This window comes from Babylonia areolata, chromosome 27 (genome assembly GCF_041734735.1).
Source record: "Babylonia areolata isolate BAREFJ2019XMU chromosome 27, ASM4173473v1, whole genome shotgun sequence".
Classification (NCBI taxonomy): Eukaryota; Metazoa; Mollusca; class Gastropoda; order Neogastropoda; family Buccinidae; genus Babylonia; species Babylonia areolata.
Genome location: NC_134902.1, coordinates 15,275,720 through 15,294,222, shown reverse-complemented (window position 1 = coordinate 15,294,222; position 18,503 = coordinate 15,275,720). Strand labels below are relative to the sequence as shown.

General features: G+C 40.5%; 1 protein-coding gene across 1 annotated transcript in view; it reads left to right on the top strand.

Annotated features, from left to right (window-relative positions):
- The window catches only part of LOC143301464 (tyrosine-protein kinase BAZ1B-like), a 44,456-nt gene that overhangs the window by 10,505 nt on the left and 15,448 nt on the right, over positions 1-18,503 (top strand). Inside the window, exons 9-22 of the mRNA XM_076615771.1 lie at positions 2,488-2,634; positions 4,205-4,350; positions 5,723-5,884; positions 6,881-6,989; positions 8,117-8,285; positions 8,885-8,988; positions 9,996-10,133; positions 11,045-11,202; positions 12,296-12,417; positions 14,305-14,485; positions 15,649-15,715; positions 16,135-16,249; positions 16,886-17,054; positions 17,819-17,983. Of these exons, the coding sequence (XP_076471886.1) occupies positions 2,488-2,634; positions 4,205-4,350; positions 5,723-5,884; positions 6,881-6,989; positions 8,117-8,285; positions 8,885-8,988; positions 9,996-10,133; positions 11,045-11,202; positions 12,296-12,417; positions 14,305-14,485; positions 15,649-15,715; positions 16,135-16,249; positions 16,886-17,054; positions 17,819-17,983 (1,952 nt within the window). The remainder of the gene's footprint in view (positions 1-2,487; positions 2,635-4,204; positions 4,351-5,722; positions 5,885-6,880; positions 6,990-8,116; positions 8,286-8,884; positions 8,989-9,995; positions 10,134-11,044; positions 11,203-12,295; positions 12,418-14,304; positions 14,486-15,648; positions 15,716-16,134; positions 16,250-16,885; positions 17,055-17,818; positions 17,984-18,503) is intronic.

The following is an 18,503-nucleotide window of genomic DNA, read 5'->3' as shown; positions in this document are numbered from 1 at the left end:
TCTCTCCCTTGCTTGCTTGGTAAACCAGTTAGTCATGGCCAGGGAATGGAAAGGCTTGTGAGAGATCAAAAACGGGCGTACAAGTGTTCACAGTTTGAGGGTGAAAGCCTGCATAAAAATGATAAGTGCAAGATTGCTGTACAGTCTAGTTCATTGTTTTGTAAGTCAGTTTTTATTTCTTCCATAAACAAAGCCTTTGAACATGGTAGTTTGGCAAAGGTAATTGAGAAAAAAATTGTATACTGTTGCTGCTTTTTATGTTTTTTTCTCAATTGTTTTTGCTATCCCTTATGGTAATAGATTTTGGGGAACAGCAAGGTAGAGCTTCCAGTGGTTGGGAGGTTTTCAAGGCCTGACCAATGTTGCCCCCTCTTTAAAAAAAAAAAAAAAAAAAAAAAAAAAATCAAGCAGTTGTGGTGTAGCATATATGGATCAGTCTGCATGCTTTGGTGCCTCCTTACAGCTGAAACGAAAACTTGTAGTGAGAGAGGATGCCTGATTTTTTAGTTAGCCAGCAAAGCTTCAATGATAAAAGTATATACATACAAGACCTTGAGTCTACTTGACCTTGCTGATTTGTCCAGGCAGACTTTCTGTGGAGAGTTTCCCATGTTACATGGAATTACAGCCATTACTGGATTTGCCAGGAAACAGAAGTTGTTTTATTGATGTTCATCTACGATAGGCATTTGTTTTGCCCAAATTTCTGCCCCAGCGTTTTGGTGTCGAGCCACAATGAAAACTGCAAGGTTTCAACATTTTGTTTTTTGAGGTAAGTAGATGACATAGTTTTCCATGTTAGTAATATTATTCGTTTGTTTTTCTCTGAAGATAATTGAAATTGCCAGCCCTCAGATTCTGATTGACAGCTCAGTGTGTGGGTGTATGAATGGGCACTTGTTGAGTTGAATGCTTGTGTGTGAGTTATGTTCCATTCAGTAACTTCATTTTATTGTTACTGTGTGCTACTTTGACAACTGTGAGCATGTGTTAAAAAAATTACCAGAGAAGGATAACATCAAATGTTATGACATTCATATTGAACAATGGTTATGGCTCGGTTATATTTTGATTTTAGTGGCTGGATAAAGAAGTTAACCAGCTGACCTGTGTTCTATTGTTTCTAAACTTTGTTATCTTAATTTACAACTGTATTGTGTAAGAACAAAAGGTGCACAGAAGGACATTTTTCACTTTTGCTCTATTGTTCCTTAGCACAACAGTGTACACATATATTTATGATTGAATAGTATTGTGATTGACCAGTGTAAAACAAGAGTTTGGTAAATATGTTAAAGAAAGCTCAAGGCTAGTTGTGCTAGACTAGAGGTGAAAGATTAGCGGAATCTGACATATGTAAGCGTTAAGATACATTGGTTCAGCTTTTCTGGCAACATTTCCAGACTTCCACATCAAAAAAAAAATTTTTTTTTTTTAACCTACTGACACAACTGTTGCTGAACTGTGTTGGCTGCATCATAACAGCACACTTTATAGCATGCTGATGATAGGGATTACAAATTCACAGCAACCAGCAATGTTAAGAGGCTCTAGTAGCAAACGTTATAGAAATTGTTCAGCAACTCCCCAGCTGTTATGGGCTCCAGTAGACTGGGACCACACAGTCAAGTCACCTCACAGATGTGTCTTGGGGAGTTTTGCTTGATTTTTCAAACCAACATTGTGGTGTGTGTGTGTTTCTTGTGACTGACTGACACCATGATACATAATGAGGAAGCGTAAAGTATAGGCTTGTGACGTAATCCCAAAGTGAAATGGATCTCCATAGCAACATCATCATGTCATTGACAGCCATCATCATAAAAGAGTACTGAAAACGATCACAGGTTCTGTGGCCTTTTATGCCCTGCTCTTATGGTTTGAGTTCCCTTCACTTCGATGCCTATGGTAAGACATCATGTCAAAAGTCTTTACTGTCAGCAAAACCATAGACTGTTGTTGGAAGAATGTAGTGGTGGTCTCCACTTGACTCCAGGGGAGGCACTTACTCTGTCTGGTTCTGCATCTGAGTGATTATTGTCACCAGCACAGGTGCTGGTGCTGTCCTCCCTATATGCACAGTATCCACAATTTTCCCCCTCAAGATGGAATGAGCAGTGTTCACAACAAGGCGTGGACGTTGACTTTGCCAGTCACACAGAGGAGTGGAGGGGAAGTAATGTGGATATAGCTCCTATGTTTGAATTAGCATTATTGAACTCCACTGAAGTGACTCAGCATGAGTGCAGGGTCTCTTCTGGTGTTTGGCCTTATGGTAACTTGACATTGATAATTCCCTATGAACTGCCAGCCCTGAGACAGTGACAGTGGGGCAGGTTGTGTACAGAGGATTTGGAATGAGACTTGAGAGGCGAGGGAATCATGCTACTGAAACCTGCACCATAACATCCACACCCAGAAATCCTCTTTACACGTTAAAAGGAAAAGCAGCATGTGAAACGTCAACCTGGGCTCTGTATGTTACAGATTTCAACAAAGGTCTTAAGTAAGACGCTCAAGGGGCGTTACGCTACTATCCAGGAAGCTCTGAGCAGTGTAGAGAAGGGCGATTCCATCCGTAAAGCAGCGACAGAGCACAATATCCCGTATGAGACACTCAGGCGGGTTTCAAAGGTAAAAGGAAGATCCCAGTGGAAGGGTTCTTAAAGAAATTCACAGCTCTGTGTGTGTTGTGTATGACTTTCAGTTTGAAATTTGAACCTTTTATTCAAGTGTCTTAACTTGGGCTTGAAACAGACTTGCTGTATGAACCTGGTTCCTGGAGATTGTAGTATGTGTATGTTTCCCTCCGTGTTGGCATAAGAATGACACGCTGACACCATTGCAGTATTTGTCTTGCTTTCTCTTTTCTTTTCCTCTATGTTTTCCTTGAAATTGTCATACTTTGGTGTTATTAACTCCCGTGTTTATATGCTGCTTCTTTCTTTTCACTGTTTTCCCTCTGTGTTGCTTGAAATGTGCGTGAGATGGTGGGCAGTGTTTGGTATCAGATGGTAGTTGTGGTTCTTTCTGTTGTTGTGCTTTCTACCCCTCTTAATTAACAGGAGTGTCCCTTGGTTCTTCCGTTTGAATGTCATCTTGTGTATGCTGAGTGTACTGTGCTAATATTCCCACTCCCAGTAACAAATTCGTCAGTAGTTTGTTAGCACTTGTGGATGAAGGTATTACTCATTATTGTAATTCTTGGGGTTTTTAAATTTTTTTTTTTATTGCAAATGATAACACTTGTCATAACTGTATGAAGGCGAATGAATGGCTCAGAAATGATACCATTTTATAGTACCATGTGTCTTAATCACCACTTTGTAAATGGATAGTAAGCTAATGAGAAGAAGTAGAGGGAGGAAATTATAGTACTTTGGGTAAGTGGTAAGAAAGTCATGGAAGGGAGAAAGGGGGAAATATTTCCAAATCTCTTGAACATTGAGAACCACTAAACAGAGTCATAGCACTTGGTATTTTAACTATTGGAAAATTGTTTTGATTTGCTGGTGTTGTGTTTCCTTGATTTGGCCATTGTAATATCTTCTTTGTTTCTGCTTATGCTTAAGTTTTTATATGTCTGTTTTAAATTTTTTTGGTTGTATATTTGGTTTCCTTATTTGCTTTGTTGATTAAAGTTTGTTTGAAGTGGTGTTCTTGTGTTGTTGTTTTTTAGTGAAGTTTGACTGGAACTTGTTAAAGTGTATCACATAGTTCCCCAGTTCCCCTTTGTAGCTGTGCATGTGTGTTGTGGATATTCTGAGTAAAAATGGCAAGGGTTTTACACTGGGTATGAAGTAACTGATGTTGTCATCTTCTCCCAGAGGTTCAGATATATAAACATTGTTTCTGTTCAGTTCTCTTGTTCATTTTAGAAACCCTTGCTGTCTTGGAAGATGATTTGTTTCTGAGATAAGGCATATGAAGAACAATCCCTGTGATTTTACACTTGTTACCAATTAATTTTGTCTTGTATTCATTGATATGTTGCATGATGTTTTGGATATTCCATTTTTTTTTCCATACTAGTTGGAAGAAGTGAGCATTTGATTATTTGTAAGGTACAGTGAAGGATATGACAAGGATATGAAGGACTGACTAAAGTTACTATGTTTTGTATAATGCAGCTTGGTGTTGACTGTTTTTGTTGACAATTTATTATTTTGCGTACTGTTAAGCAAATGATAATTTGTGTTTCCAGCAAGGTTGGAAGCAGATGACGCTGCTGGAAATTGCCAACAAAAACAAAAACAAGGATGGCAAGTCTTCCACTCCTGCCACCACGCCGAACAAGTCCACACCAAGAAAATCCCCTGCCAAGCCTCAGACCCCTCTTATTGTGAAGAAGTGAGTACTGGCCTCTTACGTTTGACATGATTATTATTGTTGCTACTTGCTTTTAACTCTCTCCATACGAACGGCGAAAGAGACGACGTTAACAGCGTTTCAGCCCAATTACCATCATCAAAATATTGCAAGCGGAACGCTCTTATACTGAAGAGGTGAATGTTGACAAAGAATGCCACAATTCTGACGACGGAAGCTAAAGGTTGGGTCATTCAGACACGCATAGGACATCCGAGGGGTCTGTGTAGAGGAGAAGAGAGGACTGGCCGTACTGAGTGAGTTAATCTCTTGGTGTCCTGTGGCACATATTGGCCGCCAGCAGAAATCTCTCCACTGTGCTGTCTTGGTTACCATGCCTCGGGTATGACGGCTGATCTCCTTCAGGTCTTTTTCCCTTGGTCTTTCTTTTATTTTTTTCCATTTGGTGTCGAGCGAAGGGCCACTCTGAGAATTGAATCTGGTGGCGTTCTAAGGCCATTCTGCTTTGATACAAATAAAATTCAGGCATGAGATATTTTCAGACTACAGTCAGAAATGGACTGAGGGAAGGTTTGGAAAGTGAGACACTTATAATTCTACTTGTAATAATGGGGTTAGTGCATTGATTTCAAACAGAAACTATCCATCTCATCTCTGATATTGATGGAATTTTGACAGATGTTTACTGTTGCTGCTAATGAAGAACTGTTGTTGTTTTATTGATATCAGTATTGTACAGAATTGTGTCAACGTATTATCAGTTGTTGTAATATTGTGCCAATCATTTGTTGTAATATAGTGTCAAGAGTAGTGTTAAGAGTTTTAACAGTACCTGGTGCATGAGCATGACTGTTGAAAAAATAGCTCAAGTCCTGAGCACTTCTGAGTATGTCAGTCTCACCCATTAAACATGGTTGCCTCTGCTGCAACCGGTATAGAATAGTTTACAGTTTCACTTATTTTGACCATCCATGATGCAGTTCTTTAAGGTTTAACATGATTTACATAAGGTTGACAGTGTGAATGTTGGTCTGTCAGCTCATTTGATAATATAACCAGTTCCACCGCCAGCTATGGTCTTCGATCAACAGTTTACATTTTCGAAAAAAATTGTACGCAATTTTACATTGCTACTTCAGGCTGCAGATATATTTGTGTTGCTGATAAAAGTGATATATATAATGGTGTTTATTATGCTTTGCTGTATTTAATGTTACAGTGTGATGTCTTTGGTATAAGAATAAATAAGATGACAAATACCATGTATTTTAAGATTTTGAATGAAAACCGATTAAAATAGACACAACAGACTTGCTTCGAGCAGAACTATATAAACAAAGAAGGCAGTGAGTGGAAGATGTTGACGGCCCTGTTGCTTGCTGTGCCCCTACAGGATGATGCAGGCCCTCAACAAGTCTGAGGACCGCAGCAAGTTCAACATGCTGCTGAAGAAGGCAGTGATGGTGCTGACCCCCTCGCAGAAGAAGAACCTGCCCTCCCCCCTCAAGGAGAAAGTGCAGCGCAGAATTGACCTGATGGAGGAGAGGAAGGCTCTGTGGGTTTGAAGATTTGGGCTTTTTTCTCTTTGTGTGTTACCTTCATGGAGGGGAGTACAGCATTTCGAGTTAATCTATTGCATTACGTTTTTGCCACAATTGAATTGGCTGTGTGAAAATCGGGCTGCTATACCTGGGGAGAACTCGTCACATATTATATTTTTTCTTTCCCTATCTGCGAGTGTGTTTTAATATCAAAGAGGATTTATCAACACATACTTAACCATGACCCACTAGTGCAGACTCCGGCAGGGATCTGACATTCCTGTCCTGTGCAAACTACTCTCCGCCTATGCGGAGAAAACGAAAGTAGCTACAGCCGGTTTTAGTATCAAAGAGGATTTTTCAACAGATTTTTGTAGAGGACAACCTTTTGTTGCCGTTGGTTCTTTTATGTGTCTTAAGTGCATGCTGAACACAGGATCTCAGTTTAGTGTTTGATCCAGAAGACTAGCTCCCAAACTACCAATCAAGGTTTATTGGGAGTTAAGAAAGAAAGAAAGAAAAAAAAAGATCCCTGTCTGTATATGGGTATCAAACCAGTGGACACTTGCTTGCTAGATGGGTTCATTACCACTTGTTACTGCTCAGCTTGGAGTTAAGATTCTAGATTTGTATTGTTTAGTCTGTCTGTCTGCCTGTCTTTTTGTCTGTATTTGATTTTTTTTTCATCTTGCTTGTACCATGCTTTGCTTTTCCTTTCTTTGAAAAAGGATTGAGAATATGTATTACTGTAACAGAATGAACAGGTGACAAGGGTTGGGGAGGGGGGTTGTTTGTTGTTTCTGATTTGGAATATGTAATGTACTCATTTTTGGGGGGTTCATATTTTGATACTTATAGACTAAAAATATTTTGTTTTGTTAATATTTTTAATACTTGCAGATAAAAAAAAAAAAATCCATTAGAACATTGTGCAAAATCTTGTTATTGTATTCTGTGTCTAGTATTTGGAATGCTCACATTTTCAAGCCGCATCCATTATTCATTTGCAGTGAGAAGATGTCAGAATCTGAGAGAGAGGCTTACCTGAAGGAAAAGAAGGAGAAGCAGAAGACGAAGATGAAAGAGAAAATGAAGGAGAAGATGAAGGAGATGAGACAGGTAAAGATAATAGGATTTTTGGGGTTTTTTATTGACTGTTTTTCATTTGGCAAGGAAAGATTGAAAGGTAATGTTTTTGTGATGTGTGTGTGGAAATCAGCTTGTTTAAGCCTGTTTGTACATGAGTGCATGCATACTGGGTGTGGTGGGTGGGCATTTTGGGTGCAAGTGTGTGTACATGTAAGTGTGTGCATACATATTATTTGCGTGTGTTGTATAAGACACCATATATGATTTTACCATTTAAAGAAAGAAACGACTAATATATTACTAATGACTCCTCCAGCCAATACCGCAGGACTTCACTGTTAGCCTCCTCCCCTCCCCTCCCTCCCAACCCGCTCAGTGCCCCTTCCTCCCATGACCAACTCCACTCTGGTTCTCCACACACTTATGAGTGTGTGTGTCCTGAAATGATTAAATGTGTGCAAGTCAAAATCATCTTGTAGTGAATAGACAATAAACCAGTGAGGATAAAAAACAACAAAAGAACTCCCAACTTTTTATTGTTCTTTGATTTATTTGATTTTAAAGTTATGCACAGATGATAAGCTGCTGTTTTCTTGTTCATACTGTGCCATGCTGATCAAACGTGTCCCTTGCGTAGTCAAGAGATCCTTAAAGGCAGCAATACCATATTTGTGTAAAGTTTTTTGGTTTTTTTTTTTCAAATTGAAAAATAGATACTTGATTATTAAACCCTTTCGCTGCCAGGAAAATAAGATTAAAGTGAAATCAATTTGTCAGGGTTTTTTCATAAAAAAGGGTGTATCTTTTCACAAAATTTTGTGCTCTTCGTTATTAGAGAAAGACCCATAAAAGTATATATTTTCTGAAAATAAATGAATAAAGAATACAACACACGTTTTCCCATTTTATATATTTTCAGTGACATGCTGTTGTTTTCCCCAAGCTAAAGCTACCAGTATTTTTGTCAATGAACTGAATGCAAACCAGGGAAAAGTCAGAATATTTCGAGGACAAGTTATTTCGTCATTCTGGCAGTGAAGCGTACATGCTTGCACTAATGAATTATCTTGTCATATTGGCAGCCTAGGGGTTAAAGATGTGTATCAGTTCACACGTGTGCATATGTCAATTGTCTGTGAATTTCTCTGCGGTGTCAGCGCTATGAGGATCAAGATCTGACGCTGCAGCCACTACCTGCCCCCAAGCTGGTGCCCACACCTGACAACCTCCCCAACGAACTGTTTGGGGATGTTGCCATGGTGACAGAGTTCATCTCCTCCTACAGCGGACTGCTCATGCCGGAATCGGAGTATCCCATCCAGACAGGTAACAGCGCTGCGTCTGTGTTAAAGTTTGAGATGTGTGCGTTTTGGTCATAGAGCAGACATTACAGAATCAGTAACTTTGTTGTCTCAGTAAGAGAAATTAAGTTCATATTTGTAATATTGTTGTCTTATTTGGATATTTTCAACAGATTTGGGCAGATTGTATTTAAGTTTGGCATTACTAAGTTTTAAAAACTTTCTTCTTGGTATGACTTTTGACTATTGTGTAGATGAGGAAGAACGCAAATAAGGAATTATATGCTATACAATTTTTTTGTGAAAAGAAAAAAGAAAGAAAAGAGGGTGAAGAGTTTGTGTTACTTTGATAGATTTGTTAATGATTATTGTGTAGAAGAGAACACTAAACAGATTTTTCAATTTACATATTTCATGTGTGTGTGTACGTGAACTGTGTCTGGTGTGTTACTGTAAAGCTCTTTCAGAGGTTTGAAAGCACTGTACAGATATACTATTTTTATCAGTAGTACAGACTTGGCATACAGCGTGTGTGTTGATGCTGAAAGTTGTCATGGTTTATTCACTGAGTGATGTGGTGTGAAGGAGGCATGGTGAAAGCAGCAGTGGTGTTGTCCTGTGCAGATGCCCTGATGAAGGCTCTGGCCTCAGGATCTCAGGGCTTTGCCTACCTGTCCCGTGTCTTGGGCGTTTTGCTGCAGACACTGCTGCAGGATGAAATCGCTGAGGTACACCCACACTTGTCTTTTTTTGCTTGCCTTTGTCGTTTCTGTGGCGGTCTTTTCTCAGTCTGTGCATCTCTTGCTCCCCCATTGTCTCTTCTGTGCATGTGTTTATGCATTTTATTTAAATTGTACATTAAGGTTGTGAAGATGAGATGGTGACGTAGGAAAGTAATTTTCCAATTTATATGTTGTTGAAAAGCCATAAGCAGGTATGAGATTCTTCAGAATTTTGTCTGAAATCGGACTGAAGGAAGATTTGGACAGAGGTGAATTCTAAGATTTTATGTTTAATGGTGGAGGTGATGCAGTGATTTCAGACAGAAACAGAAAAAATCAGTCTGATCCCTGATAAAACGTATCTGCTCACCTTCTATCCATCCTTAAACCAGGTTCTTTGGGAAGGACGTTCTGTTCAGCGTGGTTTTGGAATGTGAGCTGAATTAATCTCAGGAGGTTGTTTTCTTTAAGCACTCAGAGCCTTGAAAATTGAACTTTCCTGGCACTCACAGTCCTATTGTTACTGATGGTATCTTCTTCATTCGTGGGCTGCAACTCCCATGTTCACTCGTATGTACACGAGTGGACTTTTACATGTATGACCGTTTTTACCCTGCCATGTGGGCAGCCATACTCTGTTTTCAGGGGTGTGCATGCTGGGTGTGTTCTTGTTTCCATAACCCACCGAATGCTGATGTGGATTACAGGATCTTTAACGTGAATATTTGATCTTCTGCTTGCATATACATACGAAGGGGGCTCAGGCACAAGCAGGTCTGCACATATGTTGACCTGGGAGATCGGAAAAATCTCCACCCTTTACCCACCAGGTGCTGTTACTGAGATTGGAACCTGGGACCCTCAGATTTAAAGTCCAATGCTTTAACACACTTGGCTATTGCACCCGTCACTGATGATATAATCAGTGATGGGTGTAAAGTTCCCTTCTCAAAACAGAAAACAAAAAAGTTTGATTTTATATGACTTGTTTCTGTGGTGGTTTGTATCAACAGGGTTACTCTGAGCTGAAGATGCCTCTGAGCGACATTGCCGTCAACCCGTACACGGCCTCAGAACTGGTGCGGTTGTGTCTGCGTAAAGATGATGCCGATGGTGCTGATGGCGATAACGAGGACGAGGAGTTGGAAGTGGTGAGTCTTCCCCAGCATTGTCGGGTCAGAGGCCATATATATATATATATATTCCACAGGAGCCAGTGTAGCTTTGGTTAAACTGGAGCCCATTGCGTGAAATGTTTTGTCAATGGGACTATAAAGATGTTCCTGTTGGCGTTTTTGCAGCAGTGGTTGGTGTTTTTTTGGGTTTTTTTTTTCAACCTAGGGTGGTCACTAGCCCCTGGTCCAGCTCTCCTTGGTTTGCGTCCTGGTTTGGGACCAGCACACACTTGATGGCAGCTTATTTCCTAGGCAGTGCAGTAGGCATAGAGAGAGGAAATATAGAACAGGGTCATTTGATGATTTCATTGGTTTTGGAGAAATGCTTGCAAGGCCACCCTGATGAGGTATTCATGGCGAAGTAGGTATTTAGAAAATGTCCTTGGTGATGCAAGAATGATTATGATGAAAAAAATGGCAATAGATTATGATGAGAATGGTGATGAAATTAATGATGATAATGACAACAGTAGTAATAACAGAATAATAATAGTGACGGTGATGATAGAAATATGATAATGATGATGAAAATGATAATTATAATGGGTATTTGTAACACACTCTACCTCCTTAGCACAGATACCCAGAGCTACCACTTAGAATCAGTAGTGGAGGAGAGAAAAGAGAAAGATATAATTTGAAGGCCTTTGTCTTTGGAATATTCAGATGTCTTTGTCTTCCATGCTGTGTGTTGCCCATAGATTGTGATGCTGTGTGTTGCCCACTGTGTTGTTTATGACAGATTGTGATGCTGTGTGTTGCCCACTGTGTTGTTTATGACAGATTGTGATGCTGTGTGTTGCCCACTGTGTTGCTTATGACAGATTGTGATGTTGTGTGTTGCCCACTGTGTTGTTTATGACAGATTGTGATGCTGTGTGTTACAGCCGGACTCAGTGATCCAGCAGCTGGACACACAGGAGTTTTTCCAGCTGGAGTGTGAGGAGAAGCTGCGTGTGCTGCGGGGGCTGTGTCTGCGGGTCATGGCCACCTACTCCATCCAGGACTACATGGAGGAGAAACAGCGCGAAGCGTGGACCCTCACGTGAGTTCTACCCCTGGCTGTTTAATACGATAAGGGATTGGATGGGGGTAGTGTTGGGGTTCTGTTGCTTTTCACTCAAGGACCAAGATCTCCTGCACAGGTGAGTGCCCTTGAGGCACAGGCATCCAAACCCCTGAGCACGTGTATTGTGTTTTGGATTTTTTGATAATGTTAGAGTGTTGTGTCCAGGGTAGGATACCCTGAAATCTCCCAGTTTCTGAAATTCATTGCTGTTTGTTATGCACACAGAAATATGGAAAATGTCTGGCTATGGTTTGAGGAGAGAAGCAAACAAAATCAAATAAAGAATTGTATCTAAACGCAGGCAAGGGCAAATGTGATGGCAACCTTCATGGAAACACAGACAGATACACATTTATGTTCACAAAACACAGCACATGCGTACATACACACTCACGCATACACCAAGGAGTATTGGCGAAACTGTGATTGATGATGAGACGAATACAACCAGTGCCAGAACCTACATCAGTGATAATGAGACTAACTACAACCAATGCCATAACATACCTCAGTTACAATGGGACTACCACAACCATTGCCAAGACCTGCCTTAGTGATAATGCGACTTACCACAACCGATGCCATAACCTTACTACAACCAGTGCCTTCTTCTTCTGTGTTTGTGGGCTGCAACTCCCACGTTCACTTATATGTACACGAGTGGGCTTTTATGTTTATGACCGTTTTTACCCCACCATGTAGGCAGCCATACTCCGCTTTCGGGGGGTGTATGCTGGGTATGTTCTTGTTTCCATAACCCACCGAACGCTGACATGGATTACAGGATCTTTAACGTGCGTATTTGATCTTCTGCTTGCGTATACACACAAAGGGGGTTCAGGCACTGGCAGGTCTGCACATATGTTGACTTGGGAGATTGGAAAAATCTCCACCCTTTACCCACCAGGCGCCGTCACTGAGATTCGAACCCGGGACCCTCAGATTGAAAGTCCAACGCTTTAACCACTCGGCTATTGCACCCGTCCAACCAGTGCCATAACCTACCTCAGTAATAATCACAACCACTGCCGAACCCATTCTCATGCAAAGGAGATATGTGTGTGTGCAGTAAGCAGCGATGGACAGAGATGAAGGGGTTCAACGAAAAGCTGAAGGAGAAGAAGCAGAAGGGTGATGAGAGGAACAGTGCCAACACCTCAGCTGCTGAGGACACCCCCACTAATGGACCAGGTAAATAATCACTCTGGTTGTCCTTGTTTCCATGTTATTGACACCCCTACTAACGGACCAGGTAGATAATCACTCTGGTTGTCCTTGTTTCCATGTTAATGACACCCCTACTAACGGACCAGGTAGATAACCATTCTGGTTGTCCTTGTTTCCATGTTATTGACACCCCTACTAACGGACCAGGTAGATAATCATTCTGGTTGTCCTTGTTTCCATGTTAATGACACCCCTACTAACGGACCAGGTAGGTAATCATTCTGGTTGTCCTTGTTTCCATGTTAATGACATCCCTACTAACGGACCAGGTAGATAATTATTCTGGTTGTCCTTGTTTCCATGTTAATGACACCCCTACTAACGGACCAGGTAGATAACCATTCTGGTTGTCCTTGTTTCCATGTTAATGACACCCCTACTAACGGACCAGGTACATAATCATTCTGGTTGTCCTTGTTTCCATGTTAATGACACCCCTACTAACGGACCAGGTAGGTAATCATTCTGGTTGTCCTTGTTTCCATGTTAATGACATCCCTACTAACGGACCAGGTAGATAATTATTCTGGTTGTCCTTGTTTCCATGTTAATGACACCCCTACTAACGGACCAGGTAGATAATCATTCTGGTTGTCCATGTTTCCTTGTTAATGACACCCCTACTAACGGACCAGGTAGATAATCATTCTGGTTGTCCTTGTTTCCGTGTTAATGACACCCCTACTAACGGACCAGGTAGATAATCATTCTGGTTGTCCTTGTTTCCATGTTAATGACACCCCTACTAACGGACCAGGTAGATAATCATTCTGGTTGTCCTTGTTTCCATGTTAATGACACCCCTACTAACAGACCAGGTAGATAATTATTCTGGTTGTCCTTGTTTCCATGTTAATGACACCCCTACTAATGGACCAGGTAGATAACCATTCTGGTTGTCCTTGTCTCCATGTTAATGACACCCCTACTAACGGACCAGGTAGATAACCATTCTGGTTGTCCTTGTTTCCATGTTAATGATCTGGATGAAAGGAATATGTTCTCTTGCTGTTAGAGAAAGAAATAGGAGAGAAGAAAAATGTGCACAGATTATTTATTTGCAAAAGCTCTCATGGTATAGTATGGAATAGTATTTGAAGTCGAGATTTGGCACCAAAGTACATAAATTGTTTATTTCCAAAAGCTTCATGATGTAGTATGTGAAGTACAGATTTGGAACCAAAGTGTATAATTTTCTGTGTGTGTGTGCTTGATAATATGGTATGTGAAGTAGAGTTTTAGCACCAAAGTATGTAATTTTCTTTCTTTTCTATTTTTATTTGTCCTATGTGTATGTGCATTAACATGACAGTGCTTGTGCTGAATTTTCCTTTCGAGGTTTCTTTCTTTTCAGGTTCTGTGTGATCATCACTGACAATGTTTTCGGCCCAGCTATGGTCAGCTGGTTTATAAACAATGATAATTACGATGATTACAGTATGTGTTGTTTTCTATCAATGAAAGCAACAAGGATACTGATGATAATGATTATGGTATGTGTGTTGTTTTCCTGTATTGACAATGTTAGTGATAATGGATAATGGTTTTTGTTATTTTCCTACGTTGACAGTCAATGAAAGCAACAATGATAGCAATAATGATTATGGTATGTGTTGTTTTCTGGTGAATGATTATGGTATGTTGGTATGTGTTGTTTTCCAGCATTGAAAATCAATATAAGCAACAATGATAGCGATAATGATTAATGGTATGTCATTTTCCAGCATTGACGATCAAGGAAAGCAACAATGATAGCGATGATAATTAAGGTATGTGTCGTTTTCCAGCATTGACAATCAATGAAAGCAACAACGATAGTAATAATAGATTATGTTATGTGTCGTTTTCCAGCACTGACGATCAACTCGTTCTACGGAAAGAAGCTGAACGACTCCTCAGCCAACGACTCCCCTGCTGACAGCCAGGGGGAGGATGGGGGAGAAAACCTTGTCTCCATCATCAAGCGGCGCCGACTGATGGCGGCCAAAGCAGCCCAGGAGAAAGAGAAGAAGGATCTTCAAAGGAGATTGCAGTAATGGGGAACACTTTTTTTCGTTTTTGTTGTTTTTTTGTATCGACTTTTTTTTTTCTCTCTCTCTCTCTCTCTCCTTTCACAGTGAAGTAGAATTCTTTTTTCCTTTTTTATTTTCATTCAATTTTCTTGTCTTGGCTTTGTTTTTTCTCTGTCCCCTCTTGGAGTAATGTGGAACTCTGATTTCTTTTTTTTTTTTTTTTTTCTTATTGCTCTCTTTTTCCATCACTTTTTGCTGTATGATGGAACGCATTTTCATTTTTCTTGTTGTAATGTCTCAGCTCTTTTTTCCTGTCTGATGTGGAATCAGTTTTTATCTTGTTGTCTTGACTGTTTTTCTCTTTTTCTTAAATTTTTTTTTTTTTTTTTTTTTTTGGTTGGTCTTTATGTTTCTTTGGGTCTGAAGCTTCTCTCAGCCTTTCTTCTCTCAGTCCTGATATGGGCCTGAGCAGTCGGCTGGGGTTGGAATCAGACTGAATTGAATCCTTTCTCTCTTTTGATGTTCATGTATGTCAGAAAATGATTGATAAAAAGAAGGGATTGCAGACCCACACTCATCTGATTTTCGTGGAGATTCTCTGGTCTATTTCCTGTTTTTTCTTGGTCACCGAAAGGCCGCTGTCCTGCTGAAAGGATTTTGAACAATTTTGGTGACTATTTTTGCAAGTTTTCAAGATATATTTGGTTTTATAATTACACCCATTATTTGCTTTAGACTTCTATGTTTACTGTGAGTGTGTTTCTTGTCAAATCTCTGCCATTACGTATTCAAACTGTCCCATTTTTTTTAACTTTGCTGAAAAGTTGTCCAAACAAAGGCAGTGCAAACTCAGAAAAGCTTGTTACAGTGGTGGGCTGCTGTGACGTCATATGACCTACTTCTAGCTCTGCAAGTGACGAAAGGTTGCCCACGAAAGTGGACCTGCAAACCCTCCCTAATGTTAAGTGTCAGCACTGTATGCAGTTGCTTTGAATTTGAACATGATCCCACAGTTGTCCTGAATATTAAAGTGAATGGAAACGAATTTGTTCACACTTGTTTTGTATACATATCTATTTTTATGTTGCTTGTTTAGAAAGAGAATGTGGTAATAAGATGCTAGAATTTGAAAGTTCCACGTTGTGTTGTCTTGTTTAATATTGAATTGACATCTGTTTTGCAGAAAAGAGAAAGAATATCAAGAAGAAAGAGAAAGAAAACAGCGAGAGATGTTTGAAACCAAGTACAAGGTAATCCGTTGTTGTCTTTGCAAGTTAGCTTTGACATTCTAGGAGAAATATATTAGTGAACAATTTGAATATGTATTTTGAACCACCTGGTTTGTTGATGAAAGCTGTTTTGGGTTCTTTCTTTGTCTCTTTCTGTGTTTTAGTCATAACTTGTTTTTCCAGTTTCAGAATAAAAAGAAACTGGAACTGTTGTTTGAACATTTCCGAGTTTTCATTTCTGGGCTTACAGTTACAGCGTATATGACTATAAACTGACAATGATAGAAGGCATTGCCAAGTCTTCATCTCTGAAGTCACAGTTGTAGCAGTTGTAACAATATGATATAACTATAGAAGAGTGAGTAGTTTTATTGCTAGATGTACAGCATAACTGATCTGAAGGATTACTGTATTGTGTGTGCTGGTTTTTGGTGTTGCAGGACAGCATCTACCTGGCCAGAACAGTGCTGAGACACACCCCCATCGGCTATGATCGCCACCACAACCGTTACTGGATGTTCACCTTCACCACACCAGGCCTCTTCATTGAGAAAGGTAAGCTTCTCTGGGAGTCGGATATAAGGTAACGATGTTTCAGACTTAGGTCTACGAGGCTGTAGGAAGATTTTTGGAGAATTGATTTTGTTGGGGTGCAGTTTGATATACAACTCAGGCAGCAAAGTATTAATGTGAGACTGAAGTTGCATATCCCAGTTTCATCCCTGGAGGAAAATTGAGGGTCATTTAGGTATGGATGAGTATATGTATAAGTGCTGAATGAAAAAGTTGAAACATTTATGGAACTGGCCTTCAGATTTTGAATAACTGGTGACATCAGTGTCCTCCATGGACTTAAATCATGTCTCGGAGACTTATCTATGCCATCTGTACCATAAAACCTGTTAAACCCTGCACCCATGTTCATCAAAGCTTGATTGATCTTGTAACTACACATCTGACCTCTGATCAAGTTCCTTTTTCAGGTGCTGTTTACATTGCAGTAGTTTGTATGTTACAGATAGAACTGGAGGTAGAAGTGAAAAGCTCAAAGTACAAGATTTTTTTTTTTTTTTTTAAACCAGGTTCACATGATATACCTTGAAGTAGTGTGATTTGATAGATTGACAGACTGATTGACTCATTCGCAGTGTGTGGAATGACAACCTTTATCCTTGTGTTGGTTTACCCCAGGCTGGGTTAGTCAGGAGATCAGCTACAACCCGGGTAACATACCCGATGAGAGGCAGGAAGAGAATGAGGCCACCGCCTCCACCTCCACATCTTCCTCCCCCAGCAAGGAGCCTGGGTCTCCGTCAAAGCGACTCCGCCTGACCAAGAAGAAAGCACTGGTGGAATCGACGTGAGTTCTCAACACTGTGCCGAACAACTGTTTTGGGTGTGATACCGAAGATGCCAGCATCATGTCTCTCAGCTTCTAAATATACGTCTTTATTGCTGGAAATATCTCTTTTATTGTTGGCTGTGGGGTAGGTAGGCCTGCCAAACTTGCTTGGTTTTATTTGTATTTTATTGAATCTTTTTTTTTCTGTTGGAATATTACGTAGAAATGAAATGTCTTTCAGGCCTTAAAAAGACAAAATGCCAGCAGCTTGAGGGGTGTTGCCCCCAAACCCCCCACCCTCTTATAGGTGGTGTTGGCCCTTGGTCTCCACACAGGGGGCCAATCTGCACTCCCCCTCACCCCTCCCCTAACCACACCAAGCGCAAAATTAAGAAAGCTTTCTTGTTTTTTGTTTTTTTGCTTTAGCTGTGTTCATCCCTGATACCTGACCTGATGAGTATAGCTACTTGACAATATAGCTGTGTTGTGGCAAAGTATGTGTAAAGGGAAAAACCCATGATGGGTGTGGTTTTTGATGGAACAAAATTCCCAGCTGCAAATCACACCTGACATTTTCAGTATTTCTATTTTATCAGTGTAGCTGTGTTTTTGCAAAGAATGTATGGAGTGAAAAATCGATACCTGTGTGGTTTGATGGAACAGCATCCCCAGCTGCTAGTCACACCTGACATTTTCAGTATTACTGCTTTATCAGCATGGCTGCGTTTTTGTGAAGAACGTGTGGAGCAAAAAACTGATACCTGTGTGTTTCCATGGAACAGCATTCCCAGCCAGGGCCAGAACCTGTGGTTCACCTACAACTCTGTGAAGGACCTGGACGCTCTGATGCACAACCTGCATCCTCAGGGAATCCGGGAGGCGGCCCTCAAGACAGAGATCCGCAAACGCTACCAGGACATCACCAGGGCCATCCTGAACTATCAGAGGTACTTTTGTATGATTCATTCAACACAGGGAGGCGTAGTTGATTAGGCATTGGACTTCTGATCGAGTGTTCACTGACGATCAGAGTTTGACGCCCTGTTTCGGCGTTGTATCCTTGGGAGAGGCACTTTACTGTGATTTTCCTCACTCCACCCAGGTGTAAATGGGTACCTGACCTGGGGGAGGTTATAAGGGTGGAAGGAGAGGATTGGGCCCCGCCTTCCTATGCTGAGCCCTTGACACAGTGGATATGAATTCATTGCCTTGTTCACTGTAAAAGGCTATGGAACCTTTAGCCTTAAAGCTTTTTGACTGTTTTATCTTAGTGGGGGTTACAGGGGAATTTATTTTCTGTCTGCTGCTTGGGATGTGTGTATGTAGACATGTACACAGTGGTTGGAACTGCCATCTGAAAGTACTGCTAAGAAAAGAAAGAAATGGTTGAGCATGTTGATAATGTGTGGATTTGGCAATTTGAATTTCATTGTGTTAGCTGTGTCTTTCTTTGAAATATACATACAA